We start from the raw sequence: 27,392 nt of genomic DNA, 5'->3' as shown, positions 1-27,392 counted from the left end.
AAATCAAGAACACTTATTTTAAGAGCATACTAATTCGAAAAAAGAATGGCACACATAAATTCTTAAGAAACAAGAATTATTTTGATAAAAGAAGTTGCTTTAAAAATAAGAAATTTACAAAATCTTCCAAATATCCCAAATAAAAATGCCAACAATTTCTATTTAAAAAGCTTAAGAAAATAAGAAGCAAATATAAATTTATAAGGATACTTTTTTTATAAAATAACTAAACAAATTTTTAAAAATTATAAATACTTTGCTAAAAGAAGTTTAAAAATGACAATTTCAAAAAATATGAATTCTAAAGCAATTGGATGCAAAATTTATGATTATTCAAATATTTAAGAAAATATAAAATGAGGAATCTTTTGAATATAAATTAAGAATAGTTTATTTACAAGAATATTAATAATAATTAATACAAAATCAAATTAATTTGGTATAAGGATTGCACAATCAAAAATTGGACAAATTTATCATAAATCATTATAATCAAATACAAAAGAAATCATGAAAGAAACCCATCAAAATCTAGTGCCGAAAAGTGAATTTTGTTGTCTCAACCACAAACCACAAAAATGCCATGCCAACTTCGTGTATTCATGTATAGATAATAAAAATATAAAAATTAAATCTAGTTGCAGACCCGATGCACAGAATTCATTGCACTGCGCATCTACTTAGACAAAATGCAATATACTTTTTTCCTTTCTAAAAATTGTGCACACACAAGCAAAGTGAATGCAGTGAATATATTCAAACCAATCATTTAACAGCACTCAGCTCAGTTTGTTTCTCTCTTTCCCTCTCTTCCTTGTTTCTAAGATAGCAAAAAAACAAGAAAAACAACAAAGTAAACACAAAATTACATTTAAAATACGTATACGCCGCGTTGCCCGTAAACCCAAAATCACAGACATTATGGCAGCCACAACAATAACAACAGGAAACAAATTACTCCAAGAACAACAACATTGCGGACAGCAGCATCTTCATCGTGCAACCAGCAGCAACAACAACAACAAAAACATCAACAGCAGCAACAACAACTACAGCTACAACAACTTTTTCTGCTTCACCTCCAGCATATCCATCGTATTTGTTGTCGTGCTCGGTCTGCTGCTGGCAGATAACTGTGTCAATGGGGTAAGTTGGGGGTGGCGGGCAACAACAAGATGCTCCATTGCAGCTATTTATTGGTTGACCTGCCTACACTCAGAAAAAAACCAAGAAATATAAGTTCGAAATCGGCATTTCCGAAATTGGAATGTTTTGATTATTAACAAAAGTCTGTAAGAGATCGACTATAGAATCTTAGATTATAAAAACCTCTGATACTTCTGTAGGTAACTAAACAAACTTAAGTTTAATGTTTGGCATGATCTTTTGTATTCTGAGTAGGTTTGATTAAAAGCCGACTATTAGCTGTCATATTTAATATTTATTGTAAGTGTTTAATTTATGACCGATTCATGCTTAATAAATAAGTTTCAACATATTAGAATTTAAGTATTTAGAATTATTTCTGAGTGTACTTATTTGTTGACCTGTTCCCTCTTTTCGTGTTTTCCAACCGTCCTACTTTTTCCAATTTGCCTATTGCTCTTTGTGAATTATCTTGCATTTATCGTCTGGATTTTTTTTACTTCAATACTTGGCCTGGGAATGAGGCGACTAAGAGTTTTTTAATTTTTAATTAACTCAAAATTTGATAACTTCATTAGCTATGCATATAGAAAAGGCAGACATATCATGAGACACACACACCGAGAAAAATTTGTCATTGCAGATAAATTTCTGTACTCATGCAAAGTAAAAGATTGCGCACACCATTTGTCTCTTGTTTGATAGCGATCTACAAGCAGCAAACACAACAACAGATTCCCACGCAAAGTTGCAGCCAACAACAACAACAGCAATAACAACAATATCAATGCAATTGTTGCAACTTAAGAAAATAGACTAAAAAAGAGATCTTCTGCTTTTTTCTTGAAACTTTACTGCCTGCGATTTTGCAAGTGCAGACAACGACGTCAACCTGTCTGCAAAGTGTTAGACATCTTCTCACGTCCGTGCAACACCACAAAACACAGACCTATAACCATAAGATCCCTAGCACACTTCCCCTTTCCCTATTCCCATGGTTCAAGAGTCTGAGTGTGGTCATCGTTTGCTGGTTATACCCTGTATCCATTAAAAATTTTCAAAAAAAAGGGTATAATGTATTTGACAGAAGGCATTTATATATATTAAACTCTTTGTCCTGACTCACTGACTGACTGATCATGGTGAAGACCAAACCGTAAGACCTAGAAAGCTGAAACTTTTACAAAACGAAGCTAAGACGATTATATCGTGCAATAAGGCCGATTTTTTTGTGAAATTTGACTTGCCAGTCGGTGAAGTTTGTGGTCAAAATTTACACTTTAATATTGAAAAAATTGTTGTTTTTTGAGCTATCCTAAGCTATCCTAACTCACAGAATGTATATTTTGGACAGACTCTTACACTTTGACCAAAGTTGAATTGCTTTATCGGATAACTATATCACATAGTGGCCATAGAAACAATCGGTAGAAAATTAGGTTTTAGTGCGAAAAACTTCTTTGTTTCTTGAGATAGGAACAATCAATCAAAAATGTAATCAAAGGCTCTGCAAGGGCATAATTTCTTAAGCACAGGGTATCCTTCTGTCGAGTGCGCTCGATTGATCCACATGTTTTTTTTTTCTTTTGTGTTCGTTTACAGCTATTTTTAACCATTTCTTGTTGTTCCTTTTGTTGTCTTTTATCAATTAGCCTTGGTGCCCTGCTCTACACAGTAACAACAACAATAAAAGAAGAACAAACCAAAACAAATACAAAAACATAGACAGCTTAAAAGAAAGAAAAATTGCTTGATTTGTTGTTGTTGCTGTTTTAAAGTCTTCGTCATTGTCTGATATTTAAAGAGCCCATATACCTGCTAAGCTAATGCCTGTGAAGAGCGTTTGGAGGCACTGCGCCTCTCAACTCAGTGAGACATTGTACTCTGAAAATTATTAGTGTACCATCTATTGGAGTAATCGTAATAAAATTAAGCTGAGTATGCAATCGATTTAAGCAATTTTAAATTAATCGGTAATAAAATTAAAAGGAGGATGCAATCATCTATAAATTTAAATTGTAATCGATTATTAATTTTTGAATTGGGAAAGTGTATAATTTATAGCTTCAGAAGGTATTATGTAGGTGCTGTTTTAGAACTACCAGGAACAATGAAAAGGCAGTACAAATATGGAATAAATATTATTAGTCTCGTTCGTTCCCGTGCAACATGTTGCGTGACAATGTTGCGATGAAAAATATGTTATAAAATTTGTATTAATATACATATGATGAACAAAAAACAGATATCACAGTTTCTGTAGAATGCCTGTCATGGGATTAATGTAATGTGTTATTATGAGATTGCAACTTTGAAAATCTGTCACGCTTTGTTGCAGTATTAGCTTTTCATGGTTTCATACGCATGAGATTGACAGTTGTCTGTTTGTTTTCGTCGGTTATTATTGTCAAACACACGCCTTCTCTTTGACCCCTCTCTCATTTTTATGCAATTTTTTAACACTCACTGAATCTGATTCTTTTGTTGATCTCTAGTCTGTTTTTTTTTCTGGCTTTTCGACAGATTTTTTGGTTGATGCATTTGCATTTCAAATTTCGGTTGTTGTTTTTCTGTGTACCAAGTTTTGTATGGCAATTGTTTGCAGCTCGTAATTTGTTATTGTTTAGACATCAATTTGCAGTTGTTTTGCCATGATTTATATGTGCATAGCTTGGGCAATCATCATCATTATCATCATAATCACACAAAAACCAAAAACCGAACTAAGGTCACATTACGAGTACTCGTACTTGCACTCAGTGAGATAATTCACATTCTCACACTGAATTATAAATAATAAAACATAAAAAAATACATCATATTGTGTCATCTGTCTTCATATTGCAGCAAATTGATGGCTATATAGCTGGCGAGGATTATCCAGCCTACGATGCCGTGCCCCGAGGATTGTCCTTCAACTGTCAAGGGCGCCAGCCAGGATACTATGCGGACATTGAGACACGCTGTCAGGTGAAACATGCAGAAAGCTAAACTCATATTCGCAATAATATGGTTAAAAACAACGATTGACAATAGTACATTACTCTTTGGCTATGTGAATTTATTTCATTTCATAGCTTAAAATTTTCAAAAAGTTATCAGTTTAATTTAAAGTAAAATATATTTGATGCTTTTTAAAGAAGAACTTAATTATTCAGTCCTGTTTCAGCTTAGACAAAAAGCCTAAATGAAATTAGAACAGGTTAAAATACTTGCTTCTGAAAATTCTTGCAAAAGTGAAAACCGCAACAGAACTGAGTATTTCATCAACATTTTTTTATTCAGATCAGAAAATAAGCGATTTTTTTAAGAAGATCATATCGAATGATTTAGCGAATAAGCAATTAGTAATTTTAAATTTATAAAGAAAGCCTTATTTAATTTTTTACATAGAAATCTCAACTGATTTTTATGCTTACCATATTTGAACCGAGCCATTTTTAGCACAGATTATTTCAACAATATCAAAAGAACCAAAGAGAAGTACTAACTAAAAGCGGGTCTAATGGGTATTGAAAACAGTTGGATTCACAATTGTGACTACTAAATTTAATCTATATATGGTTATATATTTAAAGGTCTGGCATTGGTGCTTGCATTCTGGACATCAATATTCGTTCCTCTGTCCAAATGGGACAGTTTTCAACCAAGCCGTTCGTGTCTGCGATTGGTGGTCAAATGTGAACTGTGCCAGCTCCGAGCAATTGTATCAGAACAACGATGAACTCTATCGTATACCCGACAAGCAACAACAGCAGCAGAATGTGGTATGATATAAGGCTGATGATGAGTATAGGATTGGGCAAGTAAATCGGCAACGAGGAGGCAGACAGCGACAATTTTTGTCAAAAAACAAGAGCAACAACAGCAACAGCAGCAACAACAGCAACAATATCGTAGATGACACCGCACAAATAAACTACAATAAAATGACCAAAAATAGCTTTAGAGGCAGCTTGAGACACAAATCCAATTCTCAATCGTCGTACTCATCATCACAGCAGCAATCAAAATCGAAATCAAAATCCCAAACACAACTAAATAATTATAGTAAAGTAAATAGAGAATATCAAAGTAGGCAAAATAATAGCAGCAGAAATAGTAGTAGGAATAATAAAAAATATCAAAATAGTATAGGTAACACACCCTCTAGACGTACAAGCACTCAACACAGGAGCAACAACAACAACACTACCAGCAACAGCCACAACAGCAACAACAATAAGTACAACAGCAAACAACGCGGTAGCCACCGTTACAACTTAAATAGATTTGAAAACGATGATGAGCTTAAGGATTACAAAAGTAAAATCAAAAACAAATTCAACATTGATTATGATCATTCTTTAGATGAAGAATATGAAATAATTGAGGCCATTGAATAAAACGATGGGAGAAATTAAAAAACAATTCAAATACGAAAAAAAAAACTTTTAAAAGCTTTGAAGATGTTTTTTTCCAGTTAAAAAACTTCCTGTTTAAGCATTGTATGTTAGTTTTTAAAAATCACTTCACCAATCATTACACATACTATCATAAATAAATTGATGTACCTGACACAACATAATTATAAAATAAAATTTCATGTATGAAAAAAATAAAACAAAATCAAACATCAAAACAACTTTTCTTTAAAAAAATATATTTTTTGTTAGGTTTTTATATTTTATTTTTAATCTTATTATTATTTTCTTTAGGTATTTAGAAAAAGTTTCAAACCCGAAATATATTTTGAAATAAAACTTGATTTACAATAAAAAAAAATAACAATCAAAACTTAACAAAATTTTTTCTGTAACAAAATATATAGATTTTAGGGATTTTAATTTAATTTCCGACTATCTTATTCTTGAAAAAAAGCAAATGTATAAATTTATGTTTTGTCAAAAAACTTTCTTGACTTAGTGTATTTTCTGATTTTCATTTATTTTCTTATTTTATTATTCTGATCTACAGTTATTGCAAGAAGTTAAAAAAAAAGAAAATAACAATTTACATTCTCTAAAGCATGCTTTTAGGCGAAATATATAAATGCCAAAGCTTGATGCTTTGAAATGGCCATTCATTTTTTTCTGGCCGCTATAAATCTATAGCTTTCAGCTTTTGTTGGCTCAAAGCCGTCTATAGTCATTTCTTTCTCGCACAAGTCAAACCAACGTGTTTACACTTAAAGCTCTGCTTGGAGATCAGCTGTTGATCATATGACTTTCAAGAAAGCTTTGAAGCGAATTGGAAATATCACGTTTCCAGATGCCAACTATTAAATTTTATTTTTTGTGTATACTGCTGAGCAAATAATAAATAAAGTAATTATAATGTTAAAGTTAAGTGGAAGAGTAGGAAAATCATATCGTACGTAAAAAGTTATTGAAAGCATCGAGATGGGTTTCACTGAAGCTTAAATGTGATTGACTGAAAGTCTTTAGAAAACATATGGTAAGACATGCACAATTTGTAAACTTAAGCATCACAAATAAATAGAAAGAAGAAACAACTGTCAACGTTTGAATATGTTTGGACTGAGAGAATGAACAGATCTATAATTCGCTCTTATAAAAAGTTCTTTACGCATCTTCAGACAGAAGCTACTACAACTAGACAGTGTTGTCAGATTAGCTTGTTTGATGCTAGTTCCTGCTTAATTTTTAAATGTTTGAAAGCTTTTTAATTTTAAGAAAATATGTCAAATATGTGGCAGCACTGTCAGTCAGTTTCAGCTTCGCATCTTAAATTTAATGTCGTAATGTTATGAATTGACAGTTTGTAGATTTAGCTCAGAAGCTTCTTTGTCCGATGCAGCTCAATTTATGCAGCACTTCAACTTCAGCATTTATGTGCTTCTTTTTTTGTGCACAGTCAGGAAGAATTCGAATTCGAGTACGATTTGCCAGCAGTCGCAAAACAGCCTTCAACTGCCAACGCAAAGAAGGCAATCCACTTTTGTCCATTTGGAGACTGGTTTATGCATTTTTTATTTATGTTTTGCATTGCAACAACTCTGTGTCTTTAGCCCGTACATTTTAGATTTTAAATTTAAGTAATATATTTAATTTGTTTTTTTGCCTTTTATATACCAAGTTGTCCACATTTTTACTGTATTAAATTTTCGACTGATTGCTCTAATGATAGCTACATGATATACTGAACCGAAAAGATCCAAATTTGGTCAGGAAGTATAACACAAAATACAATTCATATTCTGTGACTTTGATTAAAGTTTTTATACTAATCCTTCAATCGCCAACCGCCCAATCGTTCCCATGGCAGTTTTATATATAGTATAGTGGACTGATGTGAGCCACATTTGGACCGGATACATAAGGCCAAGCCAGATTGTAAAAATCTATATATCACAATTCGTATATTAATATCATATATCATATTTCATATTTACTTGAGCCATAATCACTTCATAAGATTCATCACATTTGTTCGATTTTGATTACATCATTTTTGCAATCTACCAATTATTTTTATTTATCCCGTTATTTATATCACTATTTATTACTAAATCATTTATCTTTATATCTACATATAAGAGATTGCCGCCCCAAAACAAATTAGTTTTCAATCATATTTAAATACGCTAAACATTTTTTATTTTCTTTCTTTTGAGCATTTTGCAAAGCGAGCAAATAAAAGCAGCTCAACTCCAAAAACAACAATAGAGCCAAAACCAACCAAATATAAAATAATAATAAATGATCAAAGTTGCTCTACAAATTAACATAATTGAGATGATCAAATGACAACGTGAGAGAGATACTTTACATTGAAGCAGAAACTAAGCAGAAACTAAAAACTTAATGAGGTAACCGAACCAAACCATTATTAAGATTGTAAAAGGCCGAAATAGCGAAACAGTCAAATCTTAACCAAGAGATTATTAACGCTATAAAATTCAAATGAGGCGACGAAACAAACTACAATAAAGAAGGGAGAGGAGAGAAGGGAGAGCATCAAACGGGCTCACAAAAGCGAAATGTGCATCTTTAACACTCTACACTATTACGGTATACACAATCGCTACAATTGTTTTAGTAACAACCAGTTTTGCCAACTTTATCTTTTTTTAACACACTTTATATTTTAAGACCCCGTACTTAAAAAAAAAATACAGGGGTCTATTGGGTTTTTTTCAACAAATATGTGTGTAGCAGGCAGAAGGAGGCGTGGCAGACCCTATAAAGTATATATATTCTTGGTCAGCATCAATAGCCCAGTAGATATAGCAATGTCCGTCTGTCTGTATGAACAAATAGATCTCAGAGACTATAAGACCTAGAGACACCAAACTCGGTATCTAGGTGCCTCTATATTGCAAACAGATCAAGTTTGTTTCAAAGTTCGGCTGACATAGGACCGATCAGGCGAAAATCAAGTCTTAGTATGGAAAACGAGAGTCGAGTATGCTCGAAGCGAGCAGGGGGCCCCCTAGTTTTATAATATCCATTTTAAAAAACAAAATTTGCAAAGAAAATAATGGCTTTAAAAACGCCTTCTTTTATTCCACTAAAATTTAAATTTCTTTATAAAATTTCCATTTCAAAAAATAGTAATGAAAAAAAATATCTTAGAATATAGCCAACTTTTTTATGACAAACTAATAACAATTTTAACAATTTCTTTAGCTGTCGAACATGAAATATAGCGAGAACTAGCTATAAAGTAGCTTATGCGGCAACCCTGGCTACAGCCATAACAACAGCAGCAGCAACTGTAACACAACAATTGCATAAGCAACCCAACTGAGAAAGTGATAAAATGAGAGACTGCGAGAGAGAGAGAGAGATATACATCCCAAGTGACGCCTGAAGCGATCTCATTTACGCAAATTGCAATCTTTGCCAGCTTTTCGACCCTACACAACAAACAACAGACAACAGTAGGTGCAAAAAGTTGTTACCGTTGTAGAGAGCAGCATTTAACAACAACAACAAGAACTACTACTACTAATTTACTGCCGCCTTGATTGCGTATACGCAACGTTGTCCCAAGATGAAGCTAATGGAGTGGCTGCTTCAGCTGTGTCGACACATTATAGATATATTCAAAATCTATCTTAAATTCGGACTCATCACACTTGCCTTGTATTTTATAGCCGAGTGGTATATAATTCGCTATGGAGCCGAACTGGAGGAGGATCAGCGGGATGCCCAAGTATCTGCCAATGACCTACCAGCCTCCAACAGTACACTGAGTCAAGTGCTTCGAATTGTTATGAACTTCTTCGTCGTTTAAGCACTCAACGGACTAAGCTGATATCGATTTATATGCGTAAACTCGCAAGGTCAACTCGGTGTTGAGTTGTTCAATAACTGAACAAAAACAAACTGAAACTCAAACTCAAACTCGAACTGATTGCGGAATTGCAATTCACTTTGTCAGTTTCTCAGTTTGTGTTTTGTTCAGTTGTTAGCAAAAGCCTTCAAGGTTTTCAAGAGAATGTAAAACATACCCAGCAACAAAACAAAAAAAAACATTCTTCTCTTGTAATTACGTATTACACGAGTAACAAAAACGAGTTGAACGACTTTATGCTTTTAACAATAACAATAAAAATAATCTGCATGTGTTTTGTTGTTATTTCATGCAAATCGGTCAAAAATACGTTTTTTGGGTGGGGTTTTCTTGGTTCCAAGAAATCAACAATTTGCGAATGGTTGCAAATGACAACTAAACAATAAAAATATTTTAATAAAATTCTCAATAAGATAATCGGCAAATAATACTCAAAATACCAAAATTTTGGCAACGAAAATAAGTAAAACTAAACCTAGAAATAAAAACAAGGATTTATGATATTATAACATTAAAATTTAAAAAATAAATTAAATTGGACAGCAGAAAATACAAATATTTTCATTGAAAATTTTTTTAAATTTCCATAGACTTTTATATTTTTAATTTGTTTTTTTTTTTATTTCAGATTTTCATTTAAATTTTAATTAAGAGCAATTTTTAATAAATATATTTGGATTTTAATCAACTGTTCTTAGTTGACACAAAATAAATAAATAAATAATGCGCAATTCTTTTTAATAATACATTTTTTTTTTGGGAAATTCTTTCTTCAACTGTTTATTATGTTTTTTTAAGCTTTACAATACAAATACAAATATCTTTATGACGAAACATTGACTAAGAATCCGGAATCAACCATGCTGGAAAATCCAATAATAGACCTATCTATCGAAACATCAATAAAAATAAGTTTTCGTAATTTTTGCACTCTAAATGTTTTTCTTGGATTAATACAGTAATTTATGCCTCCTTTTCATTCAGATATATTTTGCTTTCTTTACAAGTTAGAAAACTAATATAAAATTGTGTCCATTTTTTAAAATCCATTTATAAATATCTGAATATTTTCTTTGTTGAATTTCCAAAATAATGTTACCTTTTTATGCTTGTATTTGGTGATCAATATTTAATTTTTAGCTTCATTTTTATTTTCTTATAAAAATATACGAATTTCGCATGAGGAACCATTTAAATACTATTCAACATAATTTAAAGTTCAGTTCTAAACAAGTATTGTTAGAGTGCACTTCAGTGTGAGAGCAATAAATTTACTAATTTTACACAAAAGTAGTGCATTTTGGATATTTTTATTTAAATATAAACCTTAATCCTACCTTACTACCATTTAAATATTTTAGGCATTTAATTTAACTTCCTATTAAATTTGGGGTCAAAAACAATAATATTAAGCAATATGATTATGTTATTAAAGTGCTACAAAATTTTTATCAGATCAAATACATGAGAGCTGAGCTGGAAACCGGTAGCTGGAAGTTGGTAGCTGACTGGAGACCAGTTGGAAACAGTTACAACATGTACTAAAACTAAACTACAACTAAGGACAAGGAGAAGGAGGAGAAGGAGTACTACAAGTGTGCGAAATACCGGTTCAGCTAGGTGACCCACACACACACATATAGATATTTTTTTAGCTGCAGGCGACGACATATTGCTCCCGTTCTCAGCAGACCCAAAAGCCCACATTCATAGATAAGGTGGGTACAAACAATGGATACAGATAGATAATGCAACAAAGCAATTGCTTGAATATGAGTGGACTTTTTAAATGTAACAAGTTATAAGTAAGTATGTCTGACTGTGTGTGTCTTAGCCAGTTCCATTGCCTGCTCCAATTTGAATACAACGTCAACAGTCGATGCCGCAAAAATCAAATTCAACTTTCACAGTGCACCACAACACTCCAAGTACTTTGGAGCTGTGACGTAATAGACGCACACACACACACACACACATATATATATATATATATATATATATATATATATATATAAAGAGTACAGACACAGCCTCAAGTCTTTTGGCAGTTAAAAGTAAAAAAAAAAAACTATAATCCGCAGTTACCGCAACCGATAACAGCAACAACAACAATGCACTGATTGAAATCTTTATAATGCTTAACATTATTTTGCAATCAGTCGATTGAAAGATTTAGTTTACACTGATAGAAAAAACAAAATTAACTAAGACGTATTCAAATTAAATATGTTTTGTATTTCCTTTTAATATTTTATTCAAGTTAAAATAAAAAGGTCATGTAGTTCAATATGAAATATATTTAAATTGAATATACTCATACTTTATATTTTTTTTAAGTGCGTACACTTTAAATCTAATAAATCCATATTTAATTTAAAATCAAACTGTAAATATTAAAGAATCAATGCATTTTCTTTCAGTGTATGTGTGTGTAGATTACAATATGTATATAATATGGCCTAACTAAAATTTAATTGTGATCCACACCACGCGGGGTATACGCAATAATTCATGAGCCGTTTAACCAATTTATGTCGCTGGACAGCGTCCATTGGTTTCTTGTGTTACGGTTATTTTCATATTCTTGTTGTTGTTGTTGTTACCTTTGTTGTTTTTGTTGTGTGTGTGACTAATGTCAGATGGATTTGGCTTACGTTAGTTCATTAATTGAAATGCATGGCGCTGTTGTTGTTGTTTTTGTTATTGTTAATGATGTTGGTTGTGGTAATTTGTGTTGTGTTATTGTCATTATGTCATTGCGGCCAGTCTGCAAATAAAACGGAATGCATTTAAACAATTTATCAATTGTGATTAGTTAATAGATCAGTCAACATAAAGTATTACAAATGCAAATAACTAAGCGAAAATTCAGTAACTTTTTAATTTTAAATACAATAAAATTTTAAAAGTGATATTCAAAATCGTGCATTACAAAAATGCATAAAAAATGATATTGAATTTAATTAAAATAAATATAATAAGCCCAATTGAAAATTAAGTAATTTTTGTAGATAAATAAAAAAATCTAAATAGGGATACGCAATATAAATGGATTTAAAATTAAATTTCATAATATAATTTTGAGCCCTTAAAATCTTAAATAAATTATTTAGTAATTTTTTTTTTTTATAAAAGAAAATTGTATAGTAATAACCAGGAAATAGCACCGTAACCGGTATCGGAACCGTTAGCCGAAACTAACCGCTTCATGTTAGGTACCGGAACTGAAACCGTAACCGAAATAAATTCTCTTTCAAGAACCGAAGACCAAAAAACTTGTACCGGTACGGTTGTCGTAAAATTACTACGTTGACAAACTTACAACTGTCTTAACTTGAAGAAAACTGACCCGATTTACGGGATGCAATTTTGATAATGATAACTTTGGCAAAACTTTACAAGAAAAGTAAATTTTAATATATTGACTGAACCGCAATTGAAATATAAGTAAATAAATAAGCAATAAAAAATCTGTAATAAAGATTGAGCAGCTCAAAGAAAAAAAGTCAAGATGAAGTAAATTCAAAAGCAAATACAAAAATAAAAACATATTCCAACTATTGCACATAGGAAAAGTGTAACAAATATAAAAAAAAATTGCTATAAAGTGAAAAGCTCAAGCACTCTCTCAATTCGCGCTCTCTCACTCTCTGTCTCTCAGTATCTTAATCTCTCTCTAAGTTGTTTTGTCTCTTGATTTGCCCCCTTAAACCGTTGCGATGAAGCAGCAAGAAACCTGTTACCAATACAAAACTAGCGAGGCAAAAGCTTCGCTTCGTTTCGACTCGATTCGATGGCAAAATACGAGACTTGAAGCCAATACAAAGTTGGCCAACAGTCTGCAATTTCAGTCAGCAGACGGTCAGCCTGGTGAACGGCAGCCAAGACACGTTGGCAACAGTAAGTGGGCAAAGTGGGCGTAGTCAACTCCTATAAAAGTGACGCTGCGCATGCGCAGAGCAATCGTACAAGTGTATATACATATATATACGCATTTATATACATATATAGACTCTGTTTGTGTGTGCATTTTGCATTGTTGTGTTGTAAAAATTATATAAAATATATATATATGGACAACAAAAGTTTTGAATGCAAATTAATTACGACAATACTTTATTGTTTTTATTAAAAATAAATAAATAAATCAAGTGTTTAAAGCAATTGCAGCTGTATTTGTTGTGAAAATCTTAAACTCCAGTGTCGTAATACCCATAATACCCGGTTCATATTTGTGCTACTATCAGAAAATCTTAAATTAATCCTTCTTGAATCTTATATCAAATGGAAATACGCGAGTGTTAAACAACAAAAAATTTTCACAAGTACACACCCCTTGCATTGATAAATAGTTAGTCAAGAAAATGTTTTGACAAAATAAAAAAACTACACATTTTCTCTTGAAAACAAATTTATATTTTTTTTCGACATTTAAATTACTTGCTATTTTACAATTATTATTTATATTTTAAAAATCAAATATTTTGATTATAAAAAGTATGTTTTTTTATGAATATTTCTTTTAATTTCTGTTAAATTGAATTCTTAGAGCAATTTAAAAATAAAAAAATAATTACAAATTTTTAAAATTATCAACATAAATATGTGAATTTTTACTTTGTCAAAACACTATCTTGACTAGCTGTGTACATCTATCGTTCTCTCTCTTTGTCTCACTCTATTTGCGTGGCTCTTTTTCTTTTTCTCTTTTTCGCTCTTTCTGTCGATTGAAGTGAGTATGTGTGTAATTTATTGAAAACATTCCTATTTGTTGCTTTATTTACAGCAGCAATTAAACTAAAATTAAAAAATATTTTTAAAACAAAAAAAAAAATTCTTCAGATAAACAGAAAATAAAATAATATTGGAAACTCTTGTGGATTATTTTGCAAATATTATTCGCTTTGTGCGTGAGGTAAGCAAATCTATATATATAAAACTCTTTGCCCTGACTCACTCACTCACTGACTGATCATTTCAAAGCCTACCAAACCATAATACTTAGAAGACTGAAATTTTGACACACAATAGCTGAGACAATCTTATTTTATTTAATATCAAGATGCATTTCTAGCTGTTGTTATATAGCAACTGAATCTCTTGTTCACTCAGGGCCAAATCTCGTGGCAAAACTTTGCAAAATTATCTCAAGCGTAGCTAATTATTTTCCATGTACATTGTACAATATGTTGTTGTTGTGGTTGTCTTTGTTGTTGTTACTACTACTATATATTGTTGTCGTTGTTACATTACTTGCTAAAAACACAAACAATTGCCATAATTTGTTTATACACATTTTGCAGCTGTTTTCTTTGTATCTATGTATCTTTGCATCTGCTACTGTGCGCATCTTTTGCCAAATGGCCAAACAAAACTGCGCCGATTTTACTTTCATCATCAACAACAACAACTTAAGTACAACAACATTTTTTCGAAACTTTACTTTCATCCATCTGCAACGATTGCATTTGTATCTAAATATACAAATATATGAAACAGGGGTGCTCAGTGCCTGTACACACGACGCACATTTGTTTTGTTGTGCACATATCATATGGAAGTGTGTGAGCTTACACATTAGTAGGCTCGTAGTTCACATTGACAAATTACACATACAATTTTTGACTTTTCGTTTTCCGTCCCTTTCGATCCTTTTAAAACAAAAACAATTTTACACATTCGCTCTCTTTCTTTTCACTTTCTGACATGTCGCCGAGCTCAACAACAACAACTTTATAGACATTGTTGTTGCATGAGTGATTCGTCGCTTATCCCGATGTAAGTTGTTGTTGCCTTATTGTTTCGTATACACTGAAAACGAAAAACTATACTTTGTTGTGAATCGTCTTACGCATCTATTCTATTCGCATTTTTTCATTTGTAATTTAATTTTTTCACTTAAACAAACATGTTCCTATTTTTTCCAGTGTACACATTGAAACAAAAAAATTTAAGTTAATTTATTTTATTTGTATTAGTGCGGGCACATCCATAAGGCAGCTTTGAACACCCCTGATGTGAAACAATATAACAATATTTTCACTATTTTCAGTTTTTCTTAAATTATAAATATCGCCTAATATTCAATAATTAAAAGGGGATTAATTATATGGGTGTGAACATGTGCTTTGTTAAGATTTCTCATATATATATAGTAAACTTCTCTTAAATGACACGATAAACTTGCCAAGCCAAAATCGACTTAAATAAGTTGCAACCGGAATCGACCATTAACTTATTTGCTGAACAGCAAACGGCAATAATAATAAAAAAAAAAGCAGCAAAGAGACACTAATTGAAACTGAAAATGGATTTCCAAAACGGAGACTTCAGTTTCACTTGAGCAAAAAAACACAACGCAGATGCTTTAGAAAATCTATTTGTCAAGGAAATTAAACAAAATTTAAATAGATTTTAGTTAATAGACTGGTAAAGTAAGATCAAACTAACATGTATAAAATATAAAAACAAAAAAAGAGACAAAAACCAATGCACAATTAGCTTAGCTCATATTAAATTTATTATATAATGCGAAAAACAAAACATTAAAAGTCTGCACCAAAAAATTCAACAGAAATTCAAAGTCACAAAAGCAGCATCGACCTTGAAAGACCACAGAAAAAAATATAAATATAAATAAAATGAAAGAAAAGTCAAAAATCCAATCACTGTGGCCCAGAGATGCTAATTTTTAGTGACAACACAGCAGGCGAATAGGATAAGTAACCGAGGAGAAACCGGGGAGGAACCGGGGAGGAGCCGGCACCTAGTGAAGATCAGTAACGGACCGGAGAAGCAACCGGTTGAAGAGACTTTAAATATAAATTATATATTATCAAGTTAAACAAAAAAAAAAAAAATGGAAAAACTACAGTCAGTCACGAAAGTCTTTGGACAAAATAATAACTAAGATATTTTTTTTTTAATAGCTAAAATTATTCAAATATATATAAATTATACAACAAATATAATTTAAATATTATCAAGCTAAATAAAAAAGGGAAAACATATGTTAGGTAGTCACAAAAGTGTTTTGACAAGATAAAAAGTTCAGATATTTGGTTTCTTATATTTAAAAATAGTTAAAATTATTCAAAATAATATAATTTACAAAGTGTTTAAACTATTTATGTTTTCAATATTGTCAAAACACTTGTTTGACTAAGCGTATCTGGTTTCTGGTAAACCAGTTGCTGACATCGCGACGATTCAACGAAGATACATTTCAAAGAAATTTGACTTGAAGCGTTTAGAAATGGAAATGAAATCGAGAGTTAATTTAGACAAGACACAGGTTCAACTTGTTGTTGAATCTCTAGACAAGTCTCTCGAGACACTGTGACCTTTGGGTAATGAATAATGCAAATCAAAAGTCAGAAATTAATATCTTAAATTTGTATTCTAATTGTGCATTGTTTATATTTAACTAAAAATGTGTCTATGACTGTGAATGACCTCAATCACATTAATCTCTGATTCTTAACGCCACTCATTGTCTAAGTCATTTGCCAAAATCAACTTGTAAATAAAAACACCACAGACACGCATAGATAGAATTTATTGTTAAATTATGTGAAAAATAATTTTGTGTTGGCTGTTTTCGTTGCTTAGACAAATTTGCACAAATTCAAGGAGCTTTGCTCTCATAAAAACCCAAAACGAAACTATGAACTGAACAATAAAATACACGAAATTCTAATTTAAAATTTCCTGTGACATTGTCAAAAATTTAACTTACTTTTCCGGCTAAAATAAATTGAGGCAATTCTGACTGCAACAGTGTCTGTGACTTTAACTGTGACTTGATCAATAATTGTTTGATAGACGAAGACAAACAATATAAACAACAACAATGCAAAAACGATTTACCGATATTCGTGTGTTTTTTAGCCTTGATTTTGAACTTGGCTAAAAAAATTTAACAACATCGAAACTTCGAGTTCATTTCTGTGCTGTCTCCACTCAATGGTGGGCTGTAAAAATTAATATGCCTTAATCATTATTGTTATAGCTCCTTATTGATATATTAGCGTTCAACAAAATTGAAATATTTAAACACTTTATATGCAGCAAAAACAAAAACTAAGCCATAAATTTAGCTTGTTTGATAAATTTCAAAGAGCTTTCAAATCTGACCTTAGACATTTCAAATAATGGCTAAGATGTGCATATGTGTTTGTTTAAAACATATTTGGAACATTGTAAAGTAGAGGGCATAGAGCAGTCAATGGATTTATTATAAATAAAAACCATCAGTCGTTAAGTTTCTACATTTAAATTTTAATCCGATTGACAGCGATAGTAAAAATATTCATTTTTTTAATTTTGATGTAGAATTAACAAAATTTACATCGGCGAAAATCGAGTTGTTCATAATTCGATAAATTTTTACATCTCTATGTTATTTAATATAACTGGTACTTTTACTAATACTTTCCAATTAAATATCCTTTACTTAACTTAGGTATTGAATATAAATTTTAAAATTCAATTTAAAATTTTACTTCATCGTATTTTGCAATATAATCACATTGTTTTTTTTTTAGAAATTTAACTTACTACTACTATGTCAACTGTTAATAGATATACGATAAATAAAATATACATTTATACTTAATATTATTTATCGCTTTACGCATTTGATGTCATATTAAAAGAACCAGTTGGTCTTAGCTCAATGCAATAAACTAAACACGTTGCCGATTATCATATTTTATCACATATTTAAGAGACCAGCTGAAAATGTCAGAAACTGCACACAACTTAAGGCCGTCTTCACCATTTGAACGTAACGCACACAAACTGTACATAAAAGAATATAAAAAAGGCACACAAAAAATCAAGAAAAATACAAATAAAAATCCACTTAAAATGCGCGACACACTTTAATTTTGGAGCGGGGTGTGAACGATGAATCTTTGAACCCACCAGTGAAAAAAAAAACAAAACAAATTAAGACACCTTCGTCATACAAAGTGCAACCAACACTGTTTCCAAATTATTTTGCGCCTTGAATAAATGAAAGGCTGTCGGTGATCTACTTGAACTAAACATATACACAAATCCATTAATCTATCCACAATCCATTTATTTAACTTAAGTTTCCTTTCAACAACTGTAGTAGACTGACATTTTGTATTTACATTGCGTATACGCCCCGCTCTACAATTACCTGATAGATGGATTATCGAATTTATAGCAAATCAATAAACAATGCAAAATAAAGCAGTTTATCTGATATTACAAAAAAAACAATGACAAGTTGCCGAATTACAATGCTCTCATGAACTTTTTGCATAGCATTGTCTTTCATTTGTATTCGTTTTAAATTAACTTCAAAGACAATCACTCATGCCTCTCTTTTTCTTTTAATCTCTCTCACTCTCTCTCTCTCTCTCTCTCTGTCTTTGTCTCCCTCTTTTTCTGCCTGTATACTGTCTGATTTTGTTTTGCAATAAAACAACTGCAGGTTTTTGGCAGCTTGGAATCTGTAACCACGCCAATACAATACAGTTGGTCAAGAAAGTGTTTGACAAAATGAAAATATTTACACAAATACTTTTGATTTTAATTTTTGCAATTTGCACAGTCAATGAAAAAACGCATGGAAAATGAAAGTGTCGGAGCATTGTAATTGTAACTGTAAGGAGTATCGTTCACTTTTCGATTCGATACAGTTATACTTAAATTGTCTGTCTGTCTGTCTCTCTGACTTGTTGCCCTTTCGCTGCGCTTTGCGTAAGTGACATTGCAGGCAGGTACTAATTATGCAATTAATTCAAGAAAAACATGTCTTTAAATTAACTTAAAATTTAAACAAAATTTAGCATAGTCATTGTGCATAAAAAAAATGATAAAACATAATGAGATACTATGATATTACGCTTAAGTGAAAGAGTTTTAAGCAAGAGCATATATTTGCATTAAAAATTTAAAAAATCAATCCATATTATTTATTCTTTTTAATGTAATTAAATTTTTAATAAATAGCTATTTTCTTAATAGTAAGAATTTCGTTTCTTTATAGATTTTCAATATGTACACTTTATGCATTCTCTATTCAATTTATTTCAATTAAAAACTATTTATTTATATTATTTTTTTATTAACAATCTTAACACATTTTGGATTCCATTTCAAGACTTTTAAATTGAACATACTCGTAAAATGAGTCTAGAACACTTTCTACACCCATATCTAGTTTGAAGCTATGCCTTTCTTTGCGTCTTTAATTTCATCAATAAGACTATTCAATTAACTGCTTGTCAGTTAAAAAAGTAACGTTAATCAAGCAAAGAAAAAGAAAAAGGTTTGACTGCGTGCCGAAAATGTTAATCAAGTGAAGAACTCAACCAAAAGGCCACTCGCAAGACATGAAGCATAAATCTATCCAAATCACGCCCCGAAGTTTTTAGCAAATTTTTTCCTTTTTTGTGTGTGTTTCTTTGCTTGTTAAATTTGCATAATATTTCATTATATTTAGTTTTAATTCTAGCAAAGCCAAAAAAAAAAAATCAAAAGACTTATTACCATGAAGAGGGCCAAACGCTGGCTGTTCACAACAACGGCAACAGGTGAGTTGAAATTAAAATAAATGTTCAGGCGCAGACACTCGAAAAACCAGTGATGTTAATGAAAACTGTGAATTGAGTTTAAAATCGAAATATAAAAATACCAAAAAGACAAAAAAGAATCGAGTTGGATCGAGAATCGAAAAGAGTAAATTGGTAAATATTTGACAAAGTTATGACAGTTTGTAGTTCCTGAAAAACTTTTAAAGTAAGAGTGCGGAAAAACTGAGATTGATAGAAAGTATGGTAAAAATTGACAGTGACGGAAAAAAATGCACTTTCCAATTTTGATGCAGAACCAAATTAGTAGTGAAATAATGAAAAAATTTACATTCCGCAAGGAAATCGGCTAAAATTTAACGAAGTTATGACAGGTTGAAGTTTGTAAAACAGTGTCCAGGGAAGAGAATGGAAAATTATGGCAAAAAGGACAGTTAGGGAAGAAAAATTGATATTTTTAATTATGATGCAGAATGAAATAAGGGCCACATAATGATAAAAATTACATTTCGCGAGGAAATCGGTTCAGATTTGACAAAATTATGACAGTTTAAAGTTTTTGAAAAAAGTGTCAAAAATAATAGTCTAGTTAAAGTAGTTGAGAATCGCTTCCGCGAAAATCGAGTTGTTGATGTATTTTATATCACTAGTTATAACTAAATTGTGGTTTAAAAACAACTCGTACTGCCGAAATTGGTGATATAATCCATTCGTATCGGATGCGACAATAAAAGACTGATGAAATAATGAAAAAACTTACATTCCGCAAGGAAATCGGCTAAAATTTAACGAAGTTATGACAGGTTGAAGTTTGTAAAACAGTGTCCAGGGAAGAGAATGGAAAATTATGGCAAAAAGGACAGTTAGGGAAGAAAAATTGATATTTTTAATTATGATGCAGAATGAAATAAGGGCCACATAATGATAAAAATTACATTTCGCGAGGAAATCGGTTCAGATTTGACAAAATTATGACAGTTTAAAGTTTTTGAAAAAGTGTCAAAAATAATAGTCTAGTTAAAGTAGTTGAGAATCGCTTCCGCGAAAATCGAGTTGTTGATGTATTTTTATATCACTAGTTATAACTAAATTGTGGTTTAAAAACAACTCGTACTGCCGAAATTGGTGATATAATCCATTCGTATCGGATGCGACAATAAAAGACTGATGCAAGTTTAACATACTTTAATTTAATTGACAGTGCTGTTATTGGGCTTACTGGCATCCACGGATGCAGCGCTGCCCTTTAAAAAGGTCTCCATTGCCAAAACACCTGCCTCCACAGCCGCAACCAGCACAACATCCACAACAACATCCATTCCGGATGATGACCCTGAAAATGAGGAACTGCCACAAGTATCAACAAGTGAGGGTGAGGAAAACAAGGTAATTACTTCAACTTTAAGGTGCAACTTAAGTAAGGATATATGTAATACAAAAAGCTGTCTTATTGTAAGATGAATTTCAGCCAACGTGGTCTTACCGTTCGGCCTGCACAAATATAAGTCAGTCAATTATGACAAACAGTTTAATATGTAAGGATTAAAAACTAATTTTCATTTACAGTCCGACAATGCAACGCTAACAAAAAACTCTAAATTGACGGGCATACCTCAAATTGATTATGTCTGGGATCCAAATTTGCCACGAGAACTGCACGGGTAATATCATTTTAAGAATATCAAAAAAATAAAAAATAATTGTAATTGTATATTTCATCTTTTTTGAATTACAGCTACAATCTGTCAAGCTATCCATTTTTGTCCACTGTACCACCCATGGATGAAATTCACTTCAAATGCGAGGGACTGCACGATGGTTTTTATGCCTCTATTGAGTATAAATGTCAGGTGAGCAAAACAAAAAATTAAGCAAATTATAATAACATTGGCAAGGATATAACAAGATAGAGTTCTAATCTCCTGCACATATCATTTTTAATGCTCCATTCTCAATTTTTTTTTACCAGTCCTTCCTACTACGATGGTTATAGAGATAGTGTTCTAATCGTTTAAAAATTTTAAAAAAATTTTTTATAAGTTACATATGAAATACTCCTGAACGATAGTTTAATAATATTCAAAGTCACTCAAGTTCGAGAATTTGACCTTGTGATCAAAAACGCCACGGTACTGTGGACGGCAGAGGGGGAAAAATGGTGTGGGGAGTGGTGTTATAATTGGTCAAGTTAAACATCGTCCGCGTAATTCATATCCAGTAATTTCTCTTTTGCTGTCGACGACTTGCGACTTACGTGCCCAAACGCAAAGCCAAAAACAAAAATACAAAAAAAAGCATGAGAGAAAAAAAATTGTCTGCATGTCGATCTTGACCTCAAATTGAAATTTTTTTGCCAGGCTACGAGACGTTAAACAACAGAAATTGTTCACACCTCCGTTATGCCATCTGTAACTTAAACTCTTAAATAGGATTATAATTTTTTAATATTTCCGAGTTGAACCAACAGATTTCATTATCTAATTCTTCTTTTTGCAGATCTATCATCATTGCGTTTATGGAATTCGTCACGATTTTCTGTGTGCCAATTTCACGGCCTTTGATCAGCGCACCTTCATTTGTCACTTTGCCTCCGATGTGGACTGCGAGGGATCTCAAAAGTATTGGAACAGGTGAGAATCCTAAACTATTACAACTAAGACAATATTCCAGGAAAAGTAATTATTGTGATCTTAAGAATAACAACCTATTAAACACTTTTTAAATTCTATAATTTTTATTTAACGATCGAAAAAAAAATTATTATATAAAGACCAAATTTCAATACTTATTTACAAATCTTAATTTAAAAAAAAAAATTTTAATTGATTTAATTAATTGTCTCCCTGATTTTAACACGTATTTATGCTCATTTCCGTACTCAGAAACGATGAGCTGTACATGGCAACGACGACGTCGTCGACGAGCACAACAACAACAACAACGGAGGCGCCTCCATTGCAGCCAAGACGTCGCCCTCAGCGTCCCTATCATCGACCCTACAGCCGTCGGCCGGTGGACGACTACTACGACGACGATGACTATGAGGATGACTTCTACGAGAATCGGGGATATCGTCACAAGCCCAAGGCACGACCTCGTCCACGCAAACCACAGCCGCCGCTGGAATATGACGATGAATATGAGGACAAGGATCCACGGGTCGAGGTGAAACCGACGGGGAGGAACCGCAATCAATACAGGGATGAGGATGATCTCAGTGAGGATTACTACGAGGAACCCAATCGACCCAATCGTCCAGGTGGGCGTCGGGGTAAGCCCACCTCATCAGGGGGCGGGGGCAGGGGTAAGGCATCGGTTCGGAAACCAGGACGTGGCGTGGACGAGCGACGCAGCTTCAATGAGGATCGGGAACGGGATCGGGACATTGATCGTGAGGAACCGAGACGTTCCAACGGCAACGGCCGAAGACGAAATAATGAGAAACGCACCACACCCTCAACGGAGGATGTGCTGGACGAGCTGGACGAGTATGAGAAGCCCTACGGACTGCATCAGGTGGAGGAAGCCGAGGAGCAAACACCACTGAAGGTGAAGACAACGCCCAAGCCACTAACCGAGTTTATTACTCCTAAGGCGGCACCTGCCTCCGTCTACTCCCGTCCCCGCGCTCCTCCACGGATTGCCAGACCTGTGCCCATCAATGAGAAGAAAAAGTATTCCTATCCTGTGCAGAAAAACACGGCCACTAAACTGGTAGATGAGGATTACTATCAAGAGGCAGTGGAGGAGCAGGAGCAGGAGGATGACTACGAGCAACCAGTTCGGAGTACATCACGCAGACGCACTGCATCTCCCCGGGAGCAGAAGCCTACCCGTTCCTCGCTGCGCAAGCCCGTGACGGACAAGAAGCCCCTGCTCGAGGATCAGGATTACTATGCACCCGATACACGTCGCAAGCGTCCAGGAGGAGCAGGAAGTCGGACACGTGCGCCGCCAGTAGCGGAGCCGGATATCGTGGATGATGTGGACTACGAAGAAAAGACAACGCCAGCGAGGACACAACGCGTCCGTCCTGCACCACGTAAGCCTGTCCAGCGTCCACGACAGCCCATCGAGCGAGTGCCGAGTGTGGAGCAGGAGGACGAGCCTGTCGAGGAGCTTGTGGAGGAGCAGCCGGTTGTGCCAGCTTCACGTGCTAGAGTCAATGCGCTGCGACGTAATCCAAAGCTGCCAAAGTCCAGTAGGCAACGAGCTCTGCCCACGTCCAGGACAACAGCTGCGCTCGCCTTGCAGAAGGAGCAGGAGACGGAGAGGTACCACCCCATACGAATTACGAATATTTTTTAAGAAATTACAAAGAATAAAATTTTAAGAAACCAAAACGAAAAAAAAAGGAATCATAAAATAGGAAATTGACCTTCAAATTTTTTCCCCAATTTGTATTTCTTTATAGCAGTGTTCTAAATTTTGGACTTTCTTAATTTATATCTTCCGAATTTGTATTTCACTATTTGTTTTTTACTATTAATAATTATCTTAATTGAATTTCCTAATTTATGATTCTATTTTTTTAGACCCCGCATTAAAAAAAATGTGCGTAACAGGCAGAAGGAGGTGCGGCAGAGTAAAGTATATATATTCTTGACGTCTGTATTAACACCTAGATCTCAGAGACTATCAGAGCAATAGACACCAAACTTGATTTATAGGTTCCTCTACATTGTTGGCAGATCAAGTCTACGTTTGTTTTATTTTATCGGACATTTAAGTTGGTCATATATGATCGAGTATGCTTGACTGTAGCACCGCGAGCGAAGCAAGCAGGGGGTGCAGCCCTCTAGTTTTCCATATTTTGCTTTCTTAAAATTTTAATGTTTTTTTTGTTTGTAATTCCTTCCTATTTTTCACTTCCACTTCTGAGTAATAAGTATAGATACTCTTTTAGGGAATCCACGGAGACGGAGTCGGAGACGGATGATGAGCCGGCAATTGGGGATGAGGTGACGCCGGCAAAGCCACAACGAACAGCTTCGGTACGTGTGGTGAAGCGACCGTTTCTACCATCGCGCGGGGGAAGTCCCTATCTGCCACGTGGCCTTCAGCCAGTGGGCGTGGCAGGGAGGCAACAGCAGCAACAGCAACTGATCACAGAGAGCACACCCATTGACATGGGCTCTACCATATCCGGTGTGCGACTCTTGGAGCACGGTGCTCCACTGCTGCGTGGCAACGACATGAAACGGGAGCGAGATCGTGAGCTGTCATCGCCATCGACGTTGCCGCCACGCAGCGCGCTTCCCACATCGGTGCCAACAGAGACAACGCCAGAGTCACAGCCAGCCAAGCTGAATCTGGACGAGCTCTATGAGAATGATTACGATGTGACGCTGAATGATGCACTCGATCCCACGCTTAAGCCGCTTACGTCACAACAACATCCGCATTCACATCCGCATCCACATCAGCTTCCGCCTCAGCTTCAAAGTCGCCCGTATGCCAGTGCGTATGCCGCTCCAACTTCAGCTTCAGCTCCTGATCCTGCAGAGAGCGTTGCCTACAATCCATTTGCGGCTCATAATCAGAATTATCAGCAGGCATCCATCAATCAAAATCAAAATCAGAATCATCAATCTTCCATTGCATCCGCTTTGCATCCGTCACAGTCACTGTCCCAGTCACTGTCACAGTCACAGTCACCGTCGCATCATAGTAGTGATTCCTATTTCTCATCGACAGATATACGCCGGCGAGCGATTGTCCCGTCGCAAGTCACGCGTTCACATCGACACGAATACGCTGCCGGATCCGGAACAGGAGGAGGCGGAGCAGTGAGGAGCAGCATCCAAATGGGATCGCGACCGAGTCAGCAATTTTATGAAGATTATTCATATTAGTCGATAGTGAAAAAAGGTAATACCGCTAGGCAACACAAATACAAACTCCACATTTCAAATCTCAAAAAAAACCCATAGGTGGAGTACGTTACGTTGTCGAAAATTAAGTTAAGTTTTGACAAAGTTATGGAAGTTGGTGAAACCTTTGACTAGCAACAATTCAAGTCAAATCTCTTGATCTTTTACAGAAAAATTAAACCTCTCAGAATCGAGTCTTAAGCGTAGTTTTATACTAATTTGGGCCTCAGGAATTGTTTAAAAGTGAAAACTCAGGAATAAAATATTTTTTCCGAAAATTTTATGACTTTTCGGAAAAAAAGGAGAAAATTCAAAATTTTGTAAAGTTAATATTTATATGCATAATAAATTTAGAGACTAGATAACGATCAAAATGGCTTTCCGCTTGAAAAATGGTTGAATTTTGACAAAGTTATAAAAGTTTAAAGTTTGGAAAAACGTTGGACTGACACCTTTACAAGTCAAATTTTTTGTTAGTTTCGGGCTGATTTTGTACAGGAAAATGAAGCCAATCAAAATCAAATTTAAAGTGTCGATTTATACCAGTTAGGGCACCAGGAGTTGATTAAAAGGGAAAACTGGAGATTTTAAATTTTAAAAAAAATATTTATCCGGAAATGTCAAAGAGGAGTACATGATATTTTCGAAAAAAAAAAATAACGAAAGTTATAAATTTGTTAAAGTTGATACATTTTATACGCAGAATAAATTAAGGGAATAAATAATGATCAAAACGACGTACCCCTTGAAAATCGGTTAAGTTTTGACAATGTTATGGAAGTTTGAAGTTGGTGAAACCTTTGACTTAGCAGCTTTACAAGACAAATTTTTTGTCAGATATCTTTTTGATTATTTACAGAAAAATTAAACCTCTCAAAATTAAATTTAAAGTGTCGATTTAAACTAATTTGGACCTCAGAAGTTGATTTAGAGTGAAAACTCAGGATTTAAAATTTCGGAATAAAATCGAAAGTAATTTTTTTTTAAGTTAATAATAATTGTTTAATTCCTTTTTTTGCAGCTGAAGATGTAAATAACTTTCAACAACTAGAAAGCGTCCCAGGTGCCTAGGCAACATAATTTCTCAACCATTGTTTATTTTAGACTCTTAAACGCAACCTACTTATACTTCTATAGTTAAAGTTTATCGAGATCTACTTTAAGTAACAAACACCTTAACATAAACAAAACAAAAACACAAGCACATTATATAATACTCAAATCTCGTGATAGTGGCCGAGACAAAAGAAATTTTAATTTTGTCAGCTAAATTTTACAAAAATATACACTTCCCGTTATTGAATGTGAACGAAGTTAGATAAATACACAAATTTGTTAGAAAGAAAACAAATTTAAAATTCTTAAAAATTATACAACTTATTTAAATTGTAGAATCCATAAATTGTGTACACATAATATTTAAGTTATGTTCTAGGCTCGACACGAGTGCTCCAACAAAATAAAAAATATATGATAAAAACAAAAATACAAAAAATTAAAA

The 27,392-nt window shown here is 33.4% G+C and overlaps 3 protein-coding genes across 5 annotated transcripts; all 3 read left to right on the top strand.

The window, feature by feature from the left end:
- Window positions 1–921: 921 nt before the first annotated feature.
- LOC117788078 lies at window positions 922–5,267 on the top strand. Its single transcript, XM_034626744.1, has 4 exons — window positions 922–1,001; window positions 1,089–1,146; window positions 3,994–4,116; window positions 4,725–5,267. Exons 1-4 carry the CDS (start codon window positions 922–924, stop codon window positions 4,917–4,919), a joined length of 456 nt encoding a protein of 151 aa, XP_034482635.1. The 3' UTR covers window positions 4,920–5,267.
- Window positions 5,268–6,440: 1,173 nt separating this feature from the next.
- LOC117787407 lies at window positions 6,441–9,722 on the top strand. Of its 3 annotated transcripts, XM_034625920.1 has the most exons (3): window positions 6,467–6,582; window positions 7,763–7,957; window positions 8,778–9,722. In XM_034625920.1, exon 3 carries the CDS (start codon window positions 9,145–9,147, stop codon window positions 9,385–9,387), a length of 243 nt encoding a protein of 80 aa, XP_034481811.1. In that variant the 5' UTR covers window positions 6,467–6,582; window positions 7,763–7,957; window positions 8,778–9,144; the 3' UTR covers window positions 9,388–9,722. The 3 variants fall into 3 exon arrangements, with proteins under 3 accessions (XP_034481810.1, XP_034481811.1, XP_034481812.1); XM_034625919.1 differs by lacking the exon at window positions 7,763–7,957 and having other exon boundaries at window positions 6,441–6,582; XM_034625921.1 differs by lacking the exons at window positions 6,467–6,582; window positions 7,763–7,957 and adding an exon at window positions 7,976–8,159.
- Window positions 9,723–11,165: 1,443 nt separating this feature from the next.
- LOC117788029 (nucleolar protein dao-5) lies at window positions 11,166–27,386 on the top strand. The gene is made up of 9 exons (XM_034626684.1): window positions 11,166–11,252; window positions 19,943–20,021; window positions 21,220–21,404; window positions 21,585–21,679; window positions 21,754–21,868; window positions 22,515–22,648; window positions 22,901–24,292; window positions 24,925–25,889; window positions 26,913–27,386. Exons 2-8 carry the CDS (start codon window positions 19,979–19,981, stop codon window positions 25,871–25,873), a joined length of 2,913 nt encoding a protein of 970 aa, XP_034482575.1. The 5' UTR covers window positions 11,166–11,252; window positions 19,943–19,978; the 3' UTR covers window positions 25,874–25,889; window positions 26,913–27,386.
- The last annotated feature ends 6 nt before the right edge of the window (window positions 27,387–27,392 follow it).

This window comes from Drosophila innubila (genome assembly GCF_004354385.1).
Source record: "Drosophila innubila isolate TH190305 chromosome 3L unlocalized genomic scaffold, UK_Dinn_1.0 0_D_3L, whole genome shotgun sequence".
Taxonomy (NCBI): domain Eukaryota; kingdom Metazoa; phylum Arthropoda; class Insecta; order Diptera; family Drosophilidae; genus Drosophila; species Drosophila innubila.
This window is presented reverse-complemented; position numbering and strand designations above follow the sequence as displayed.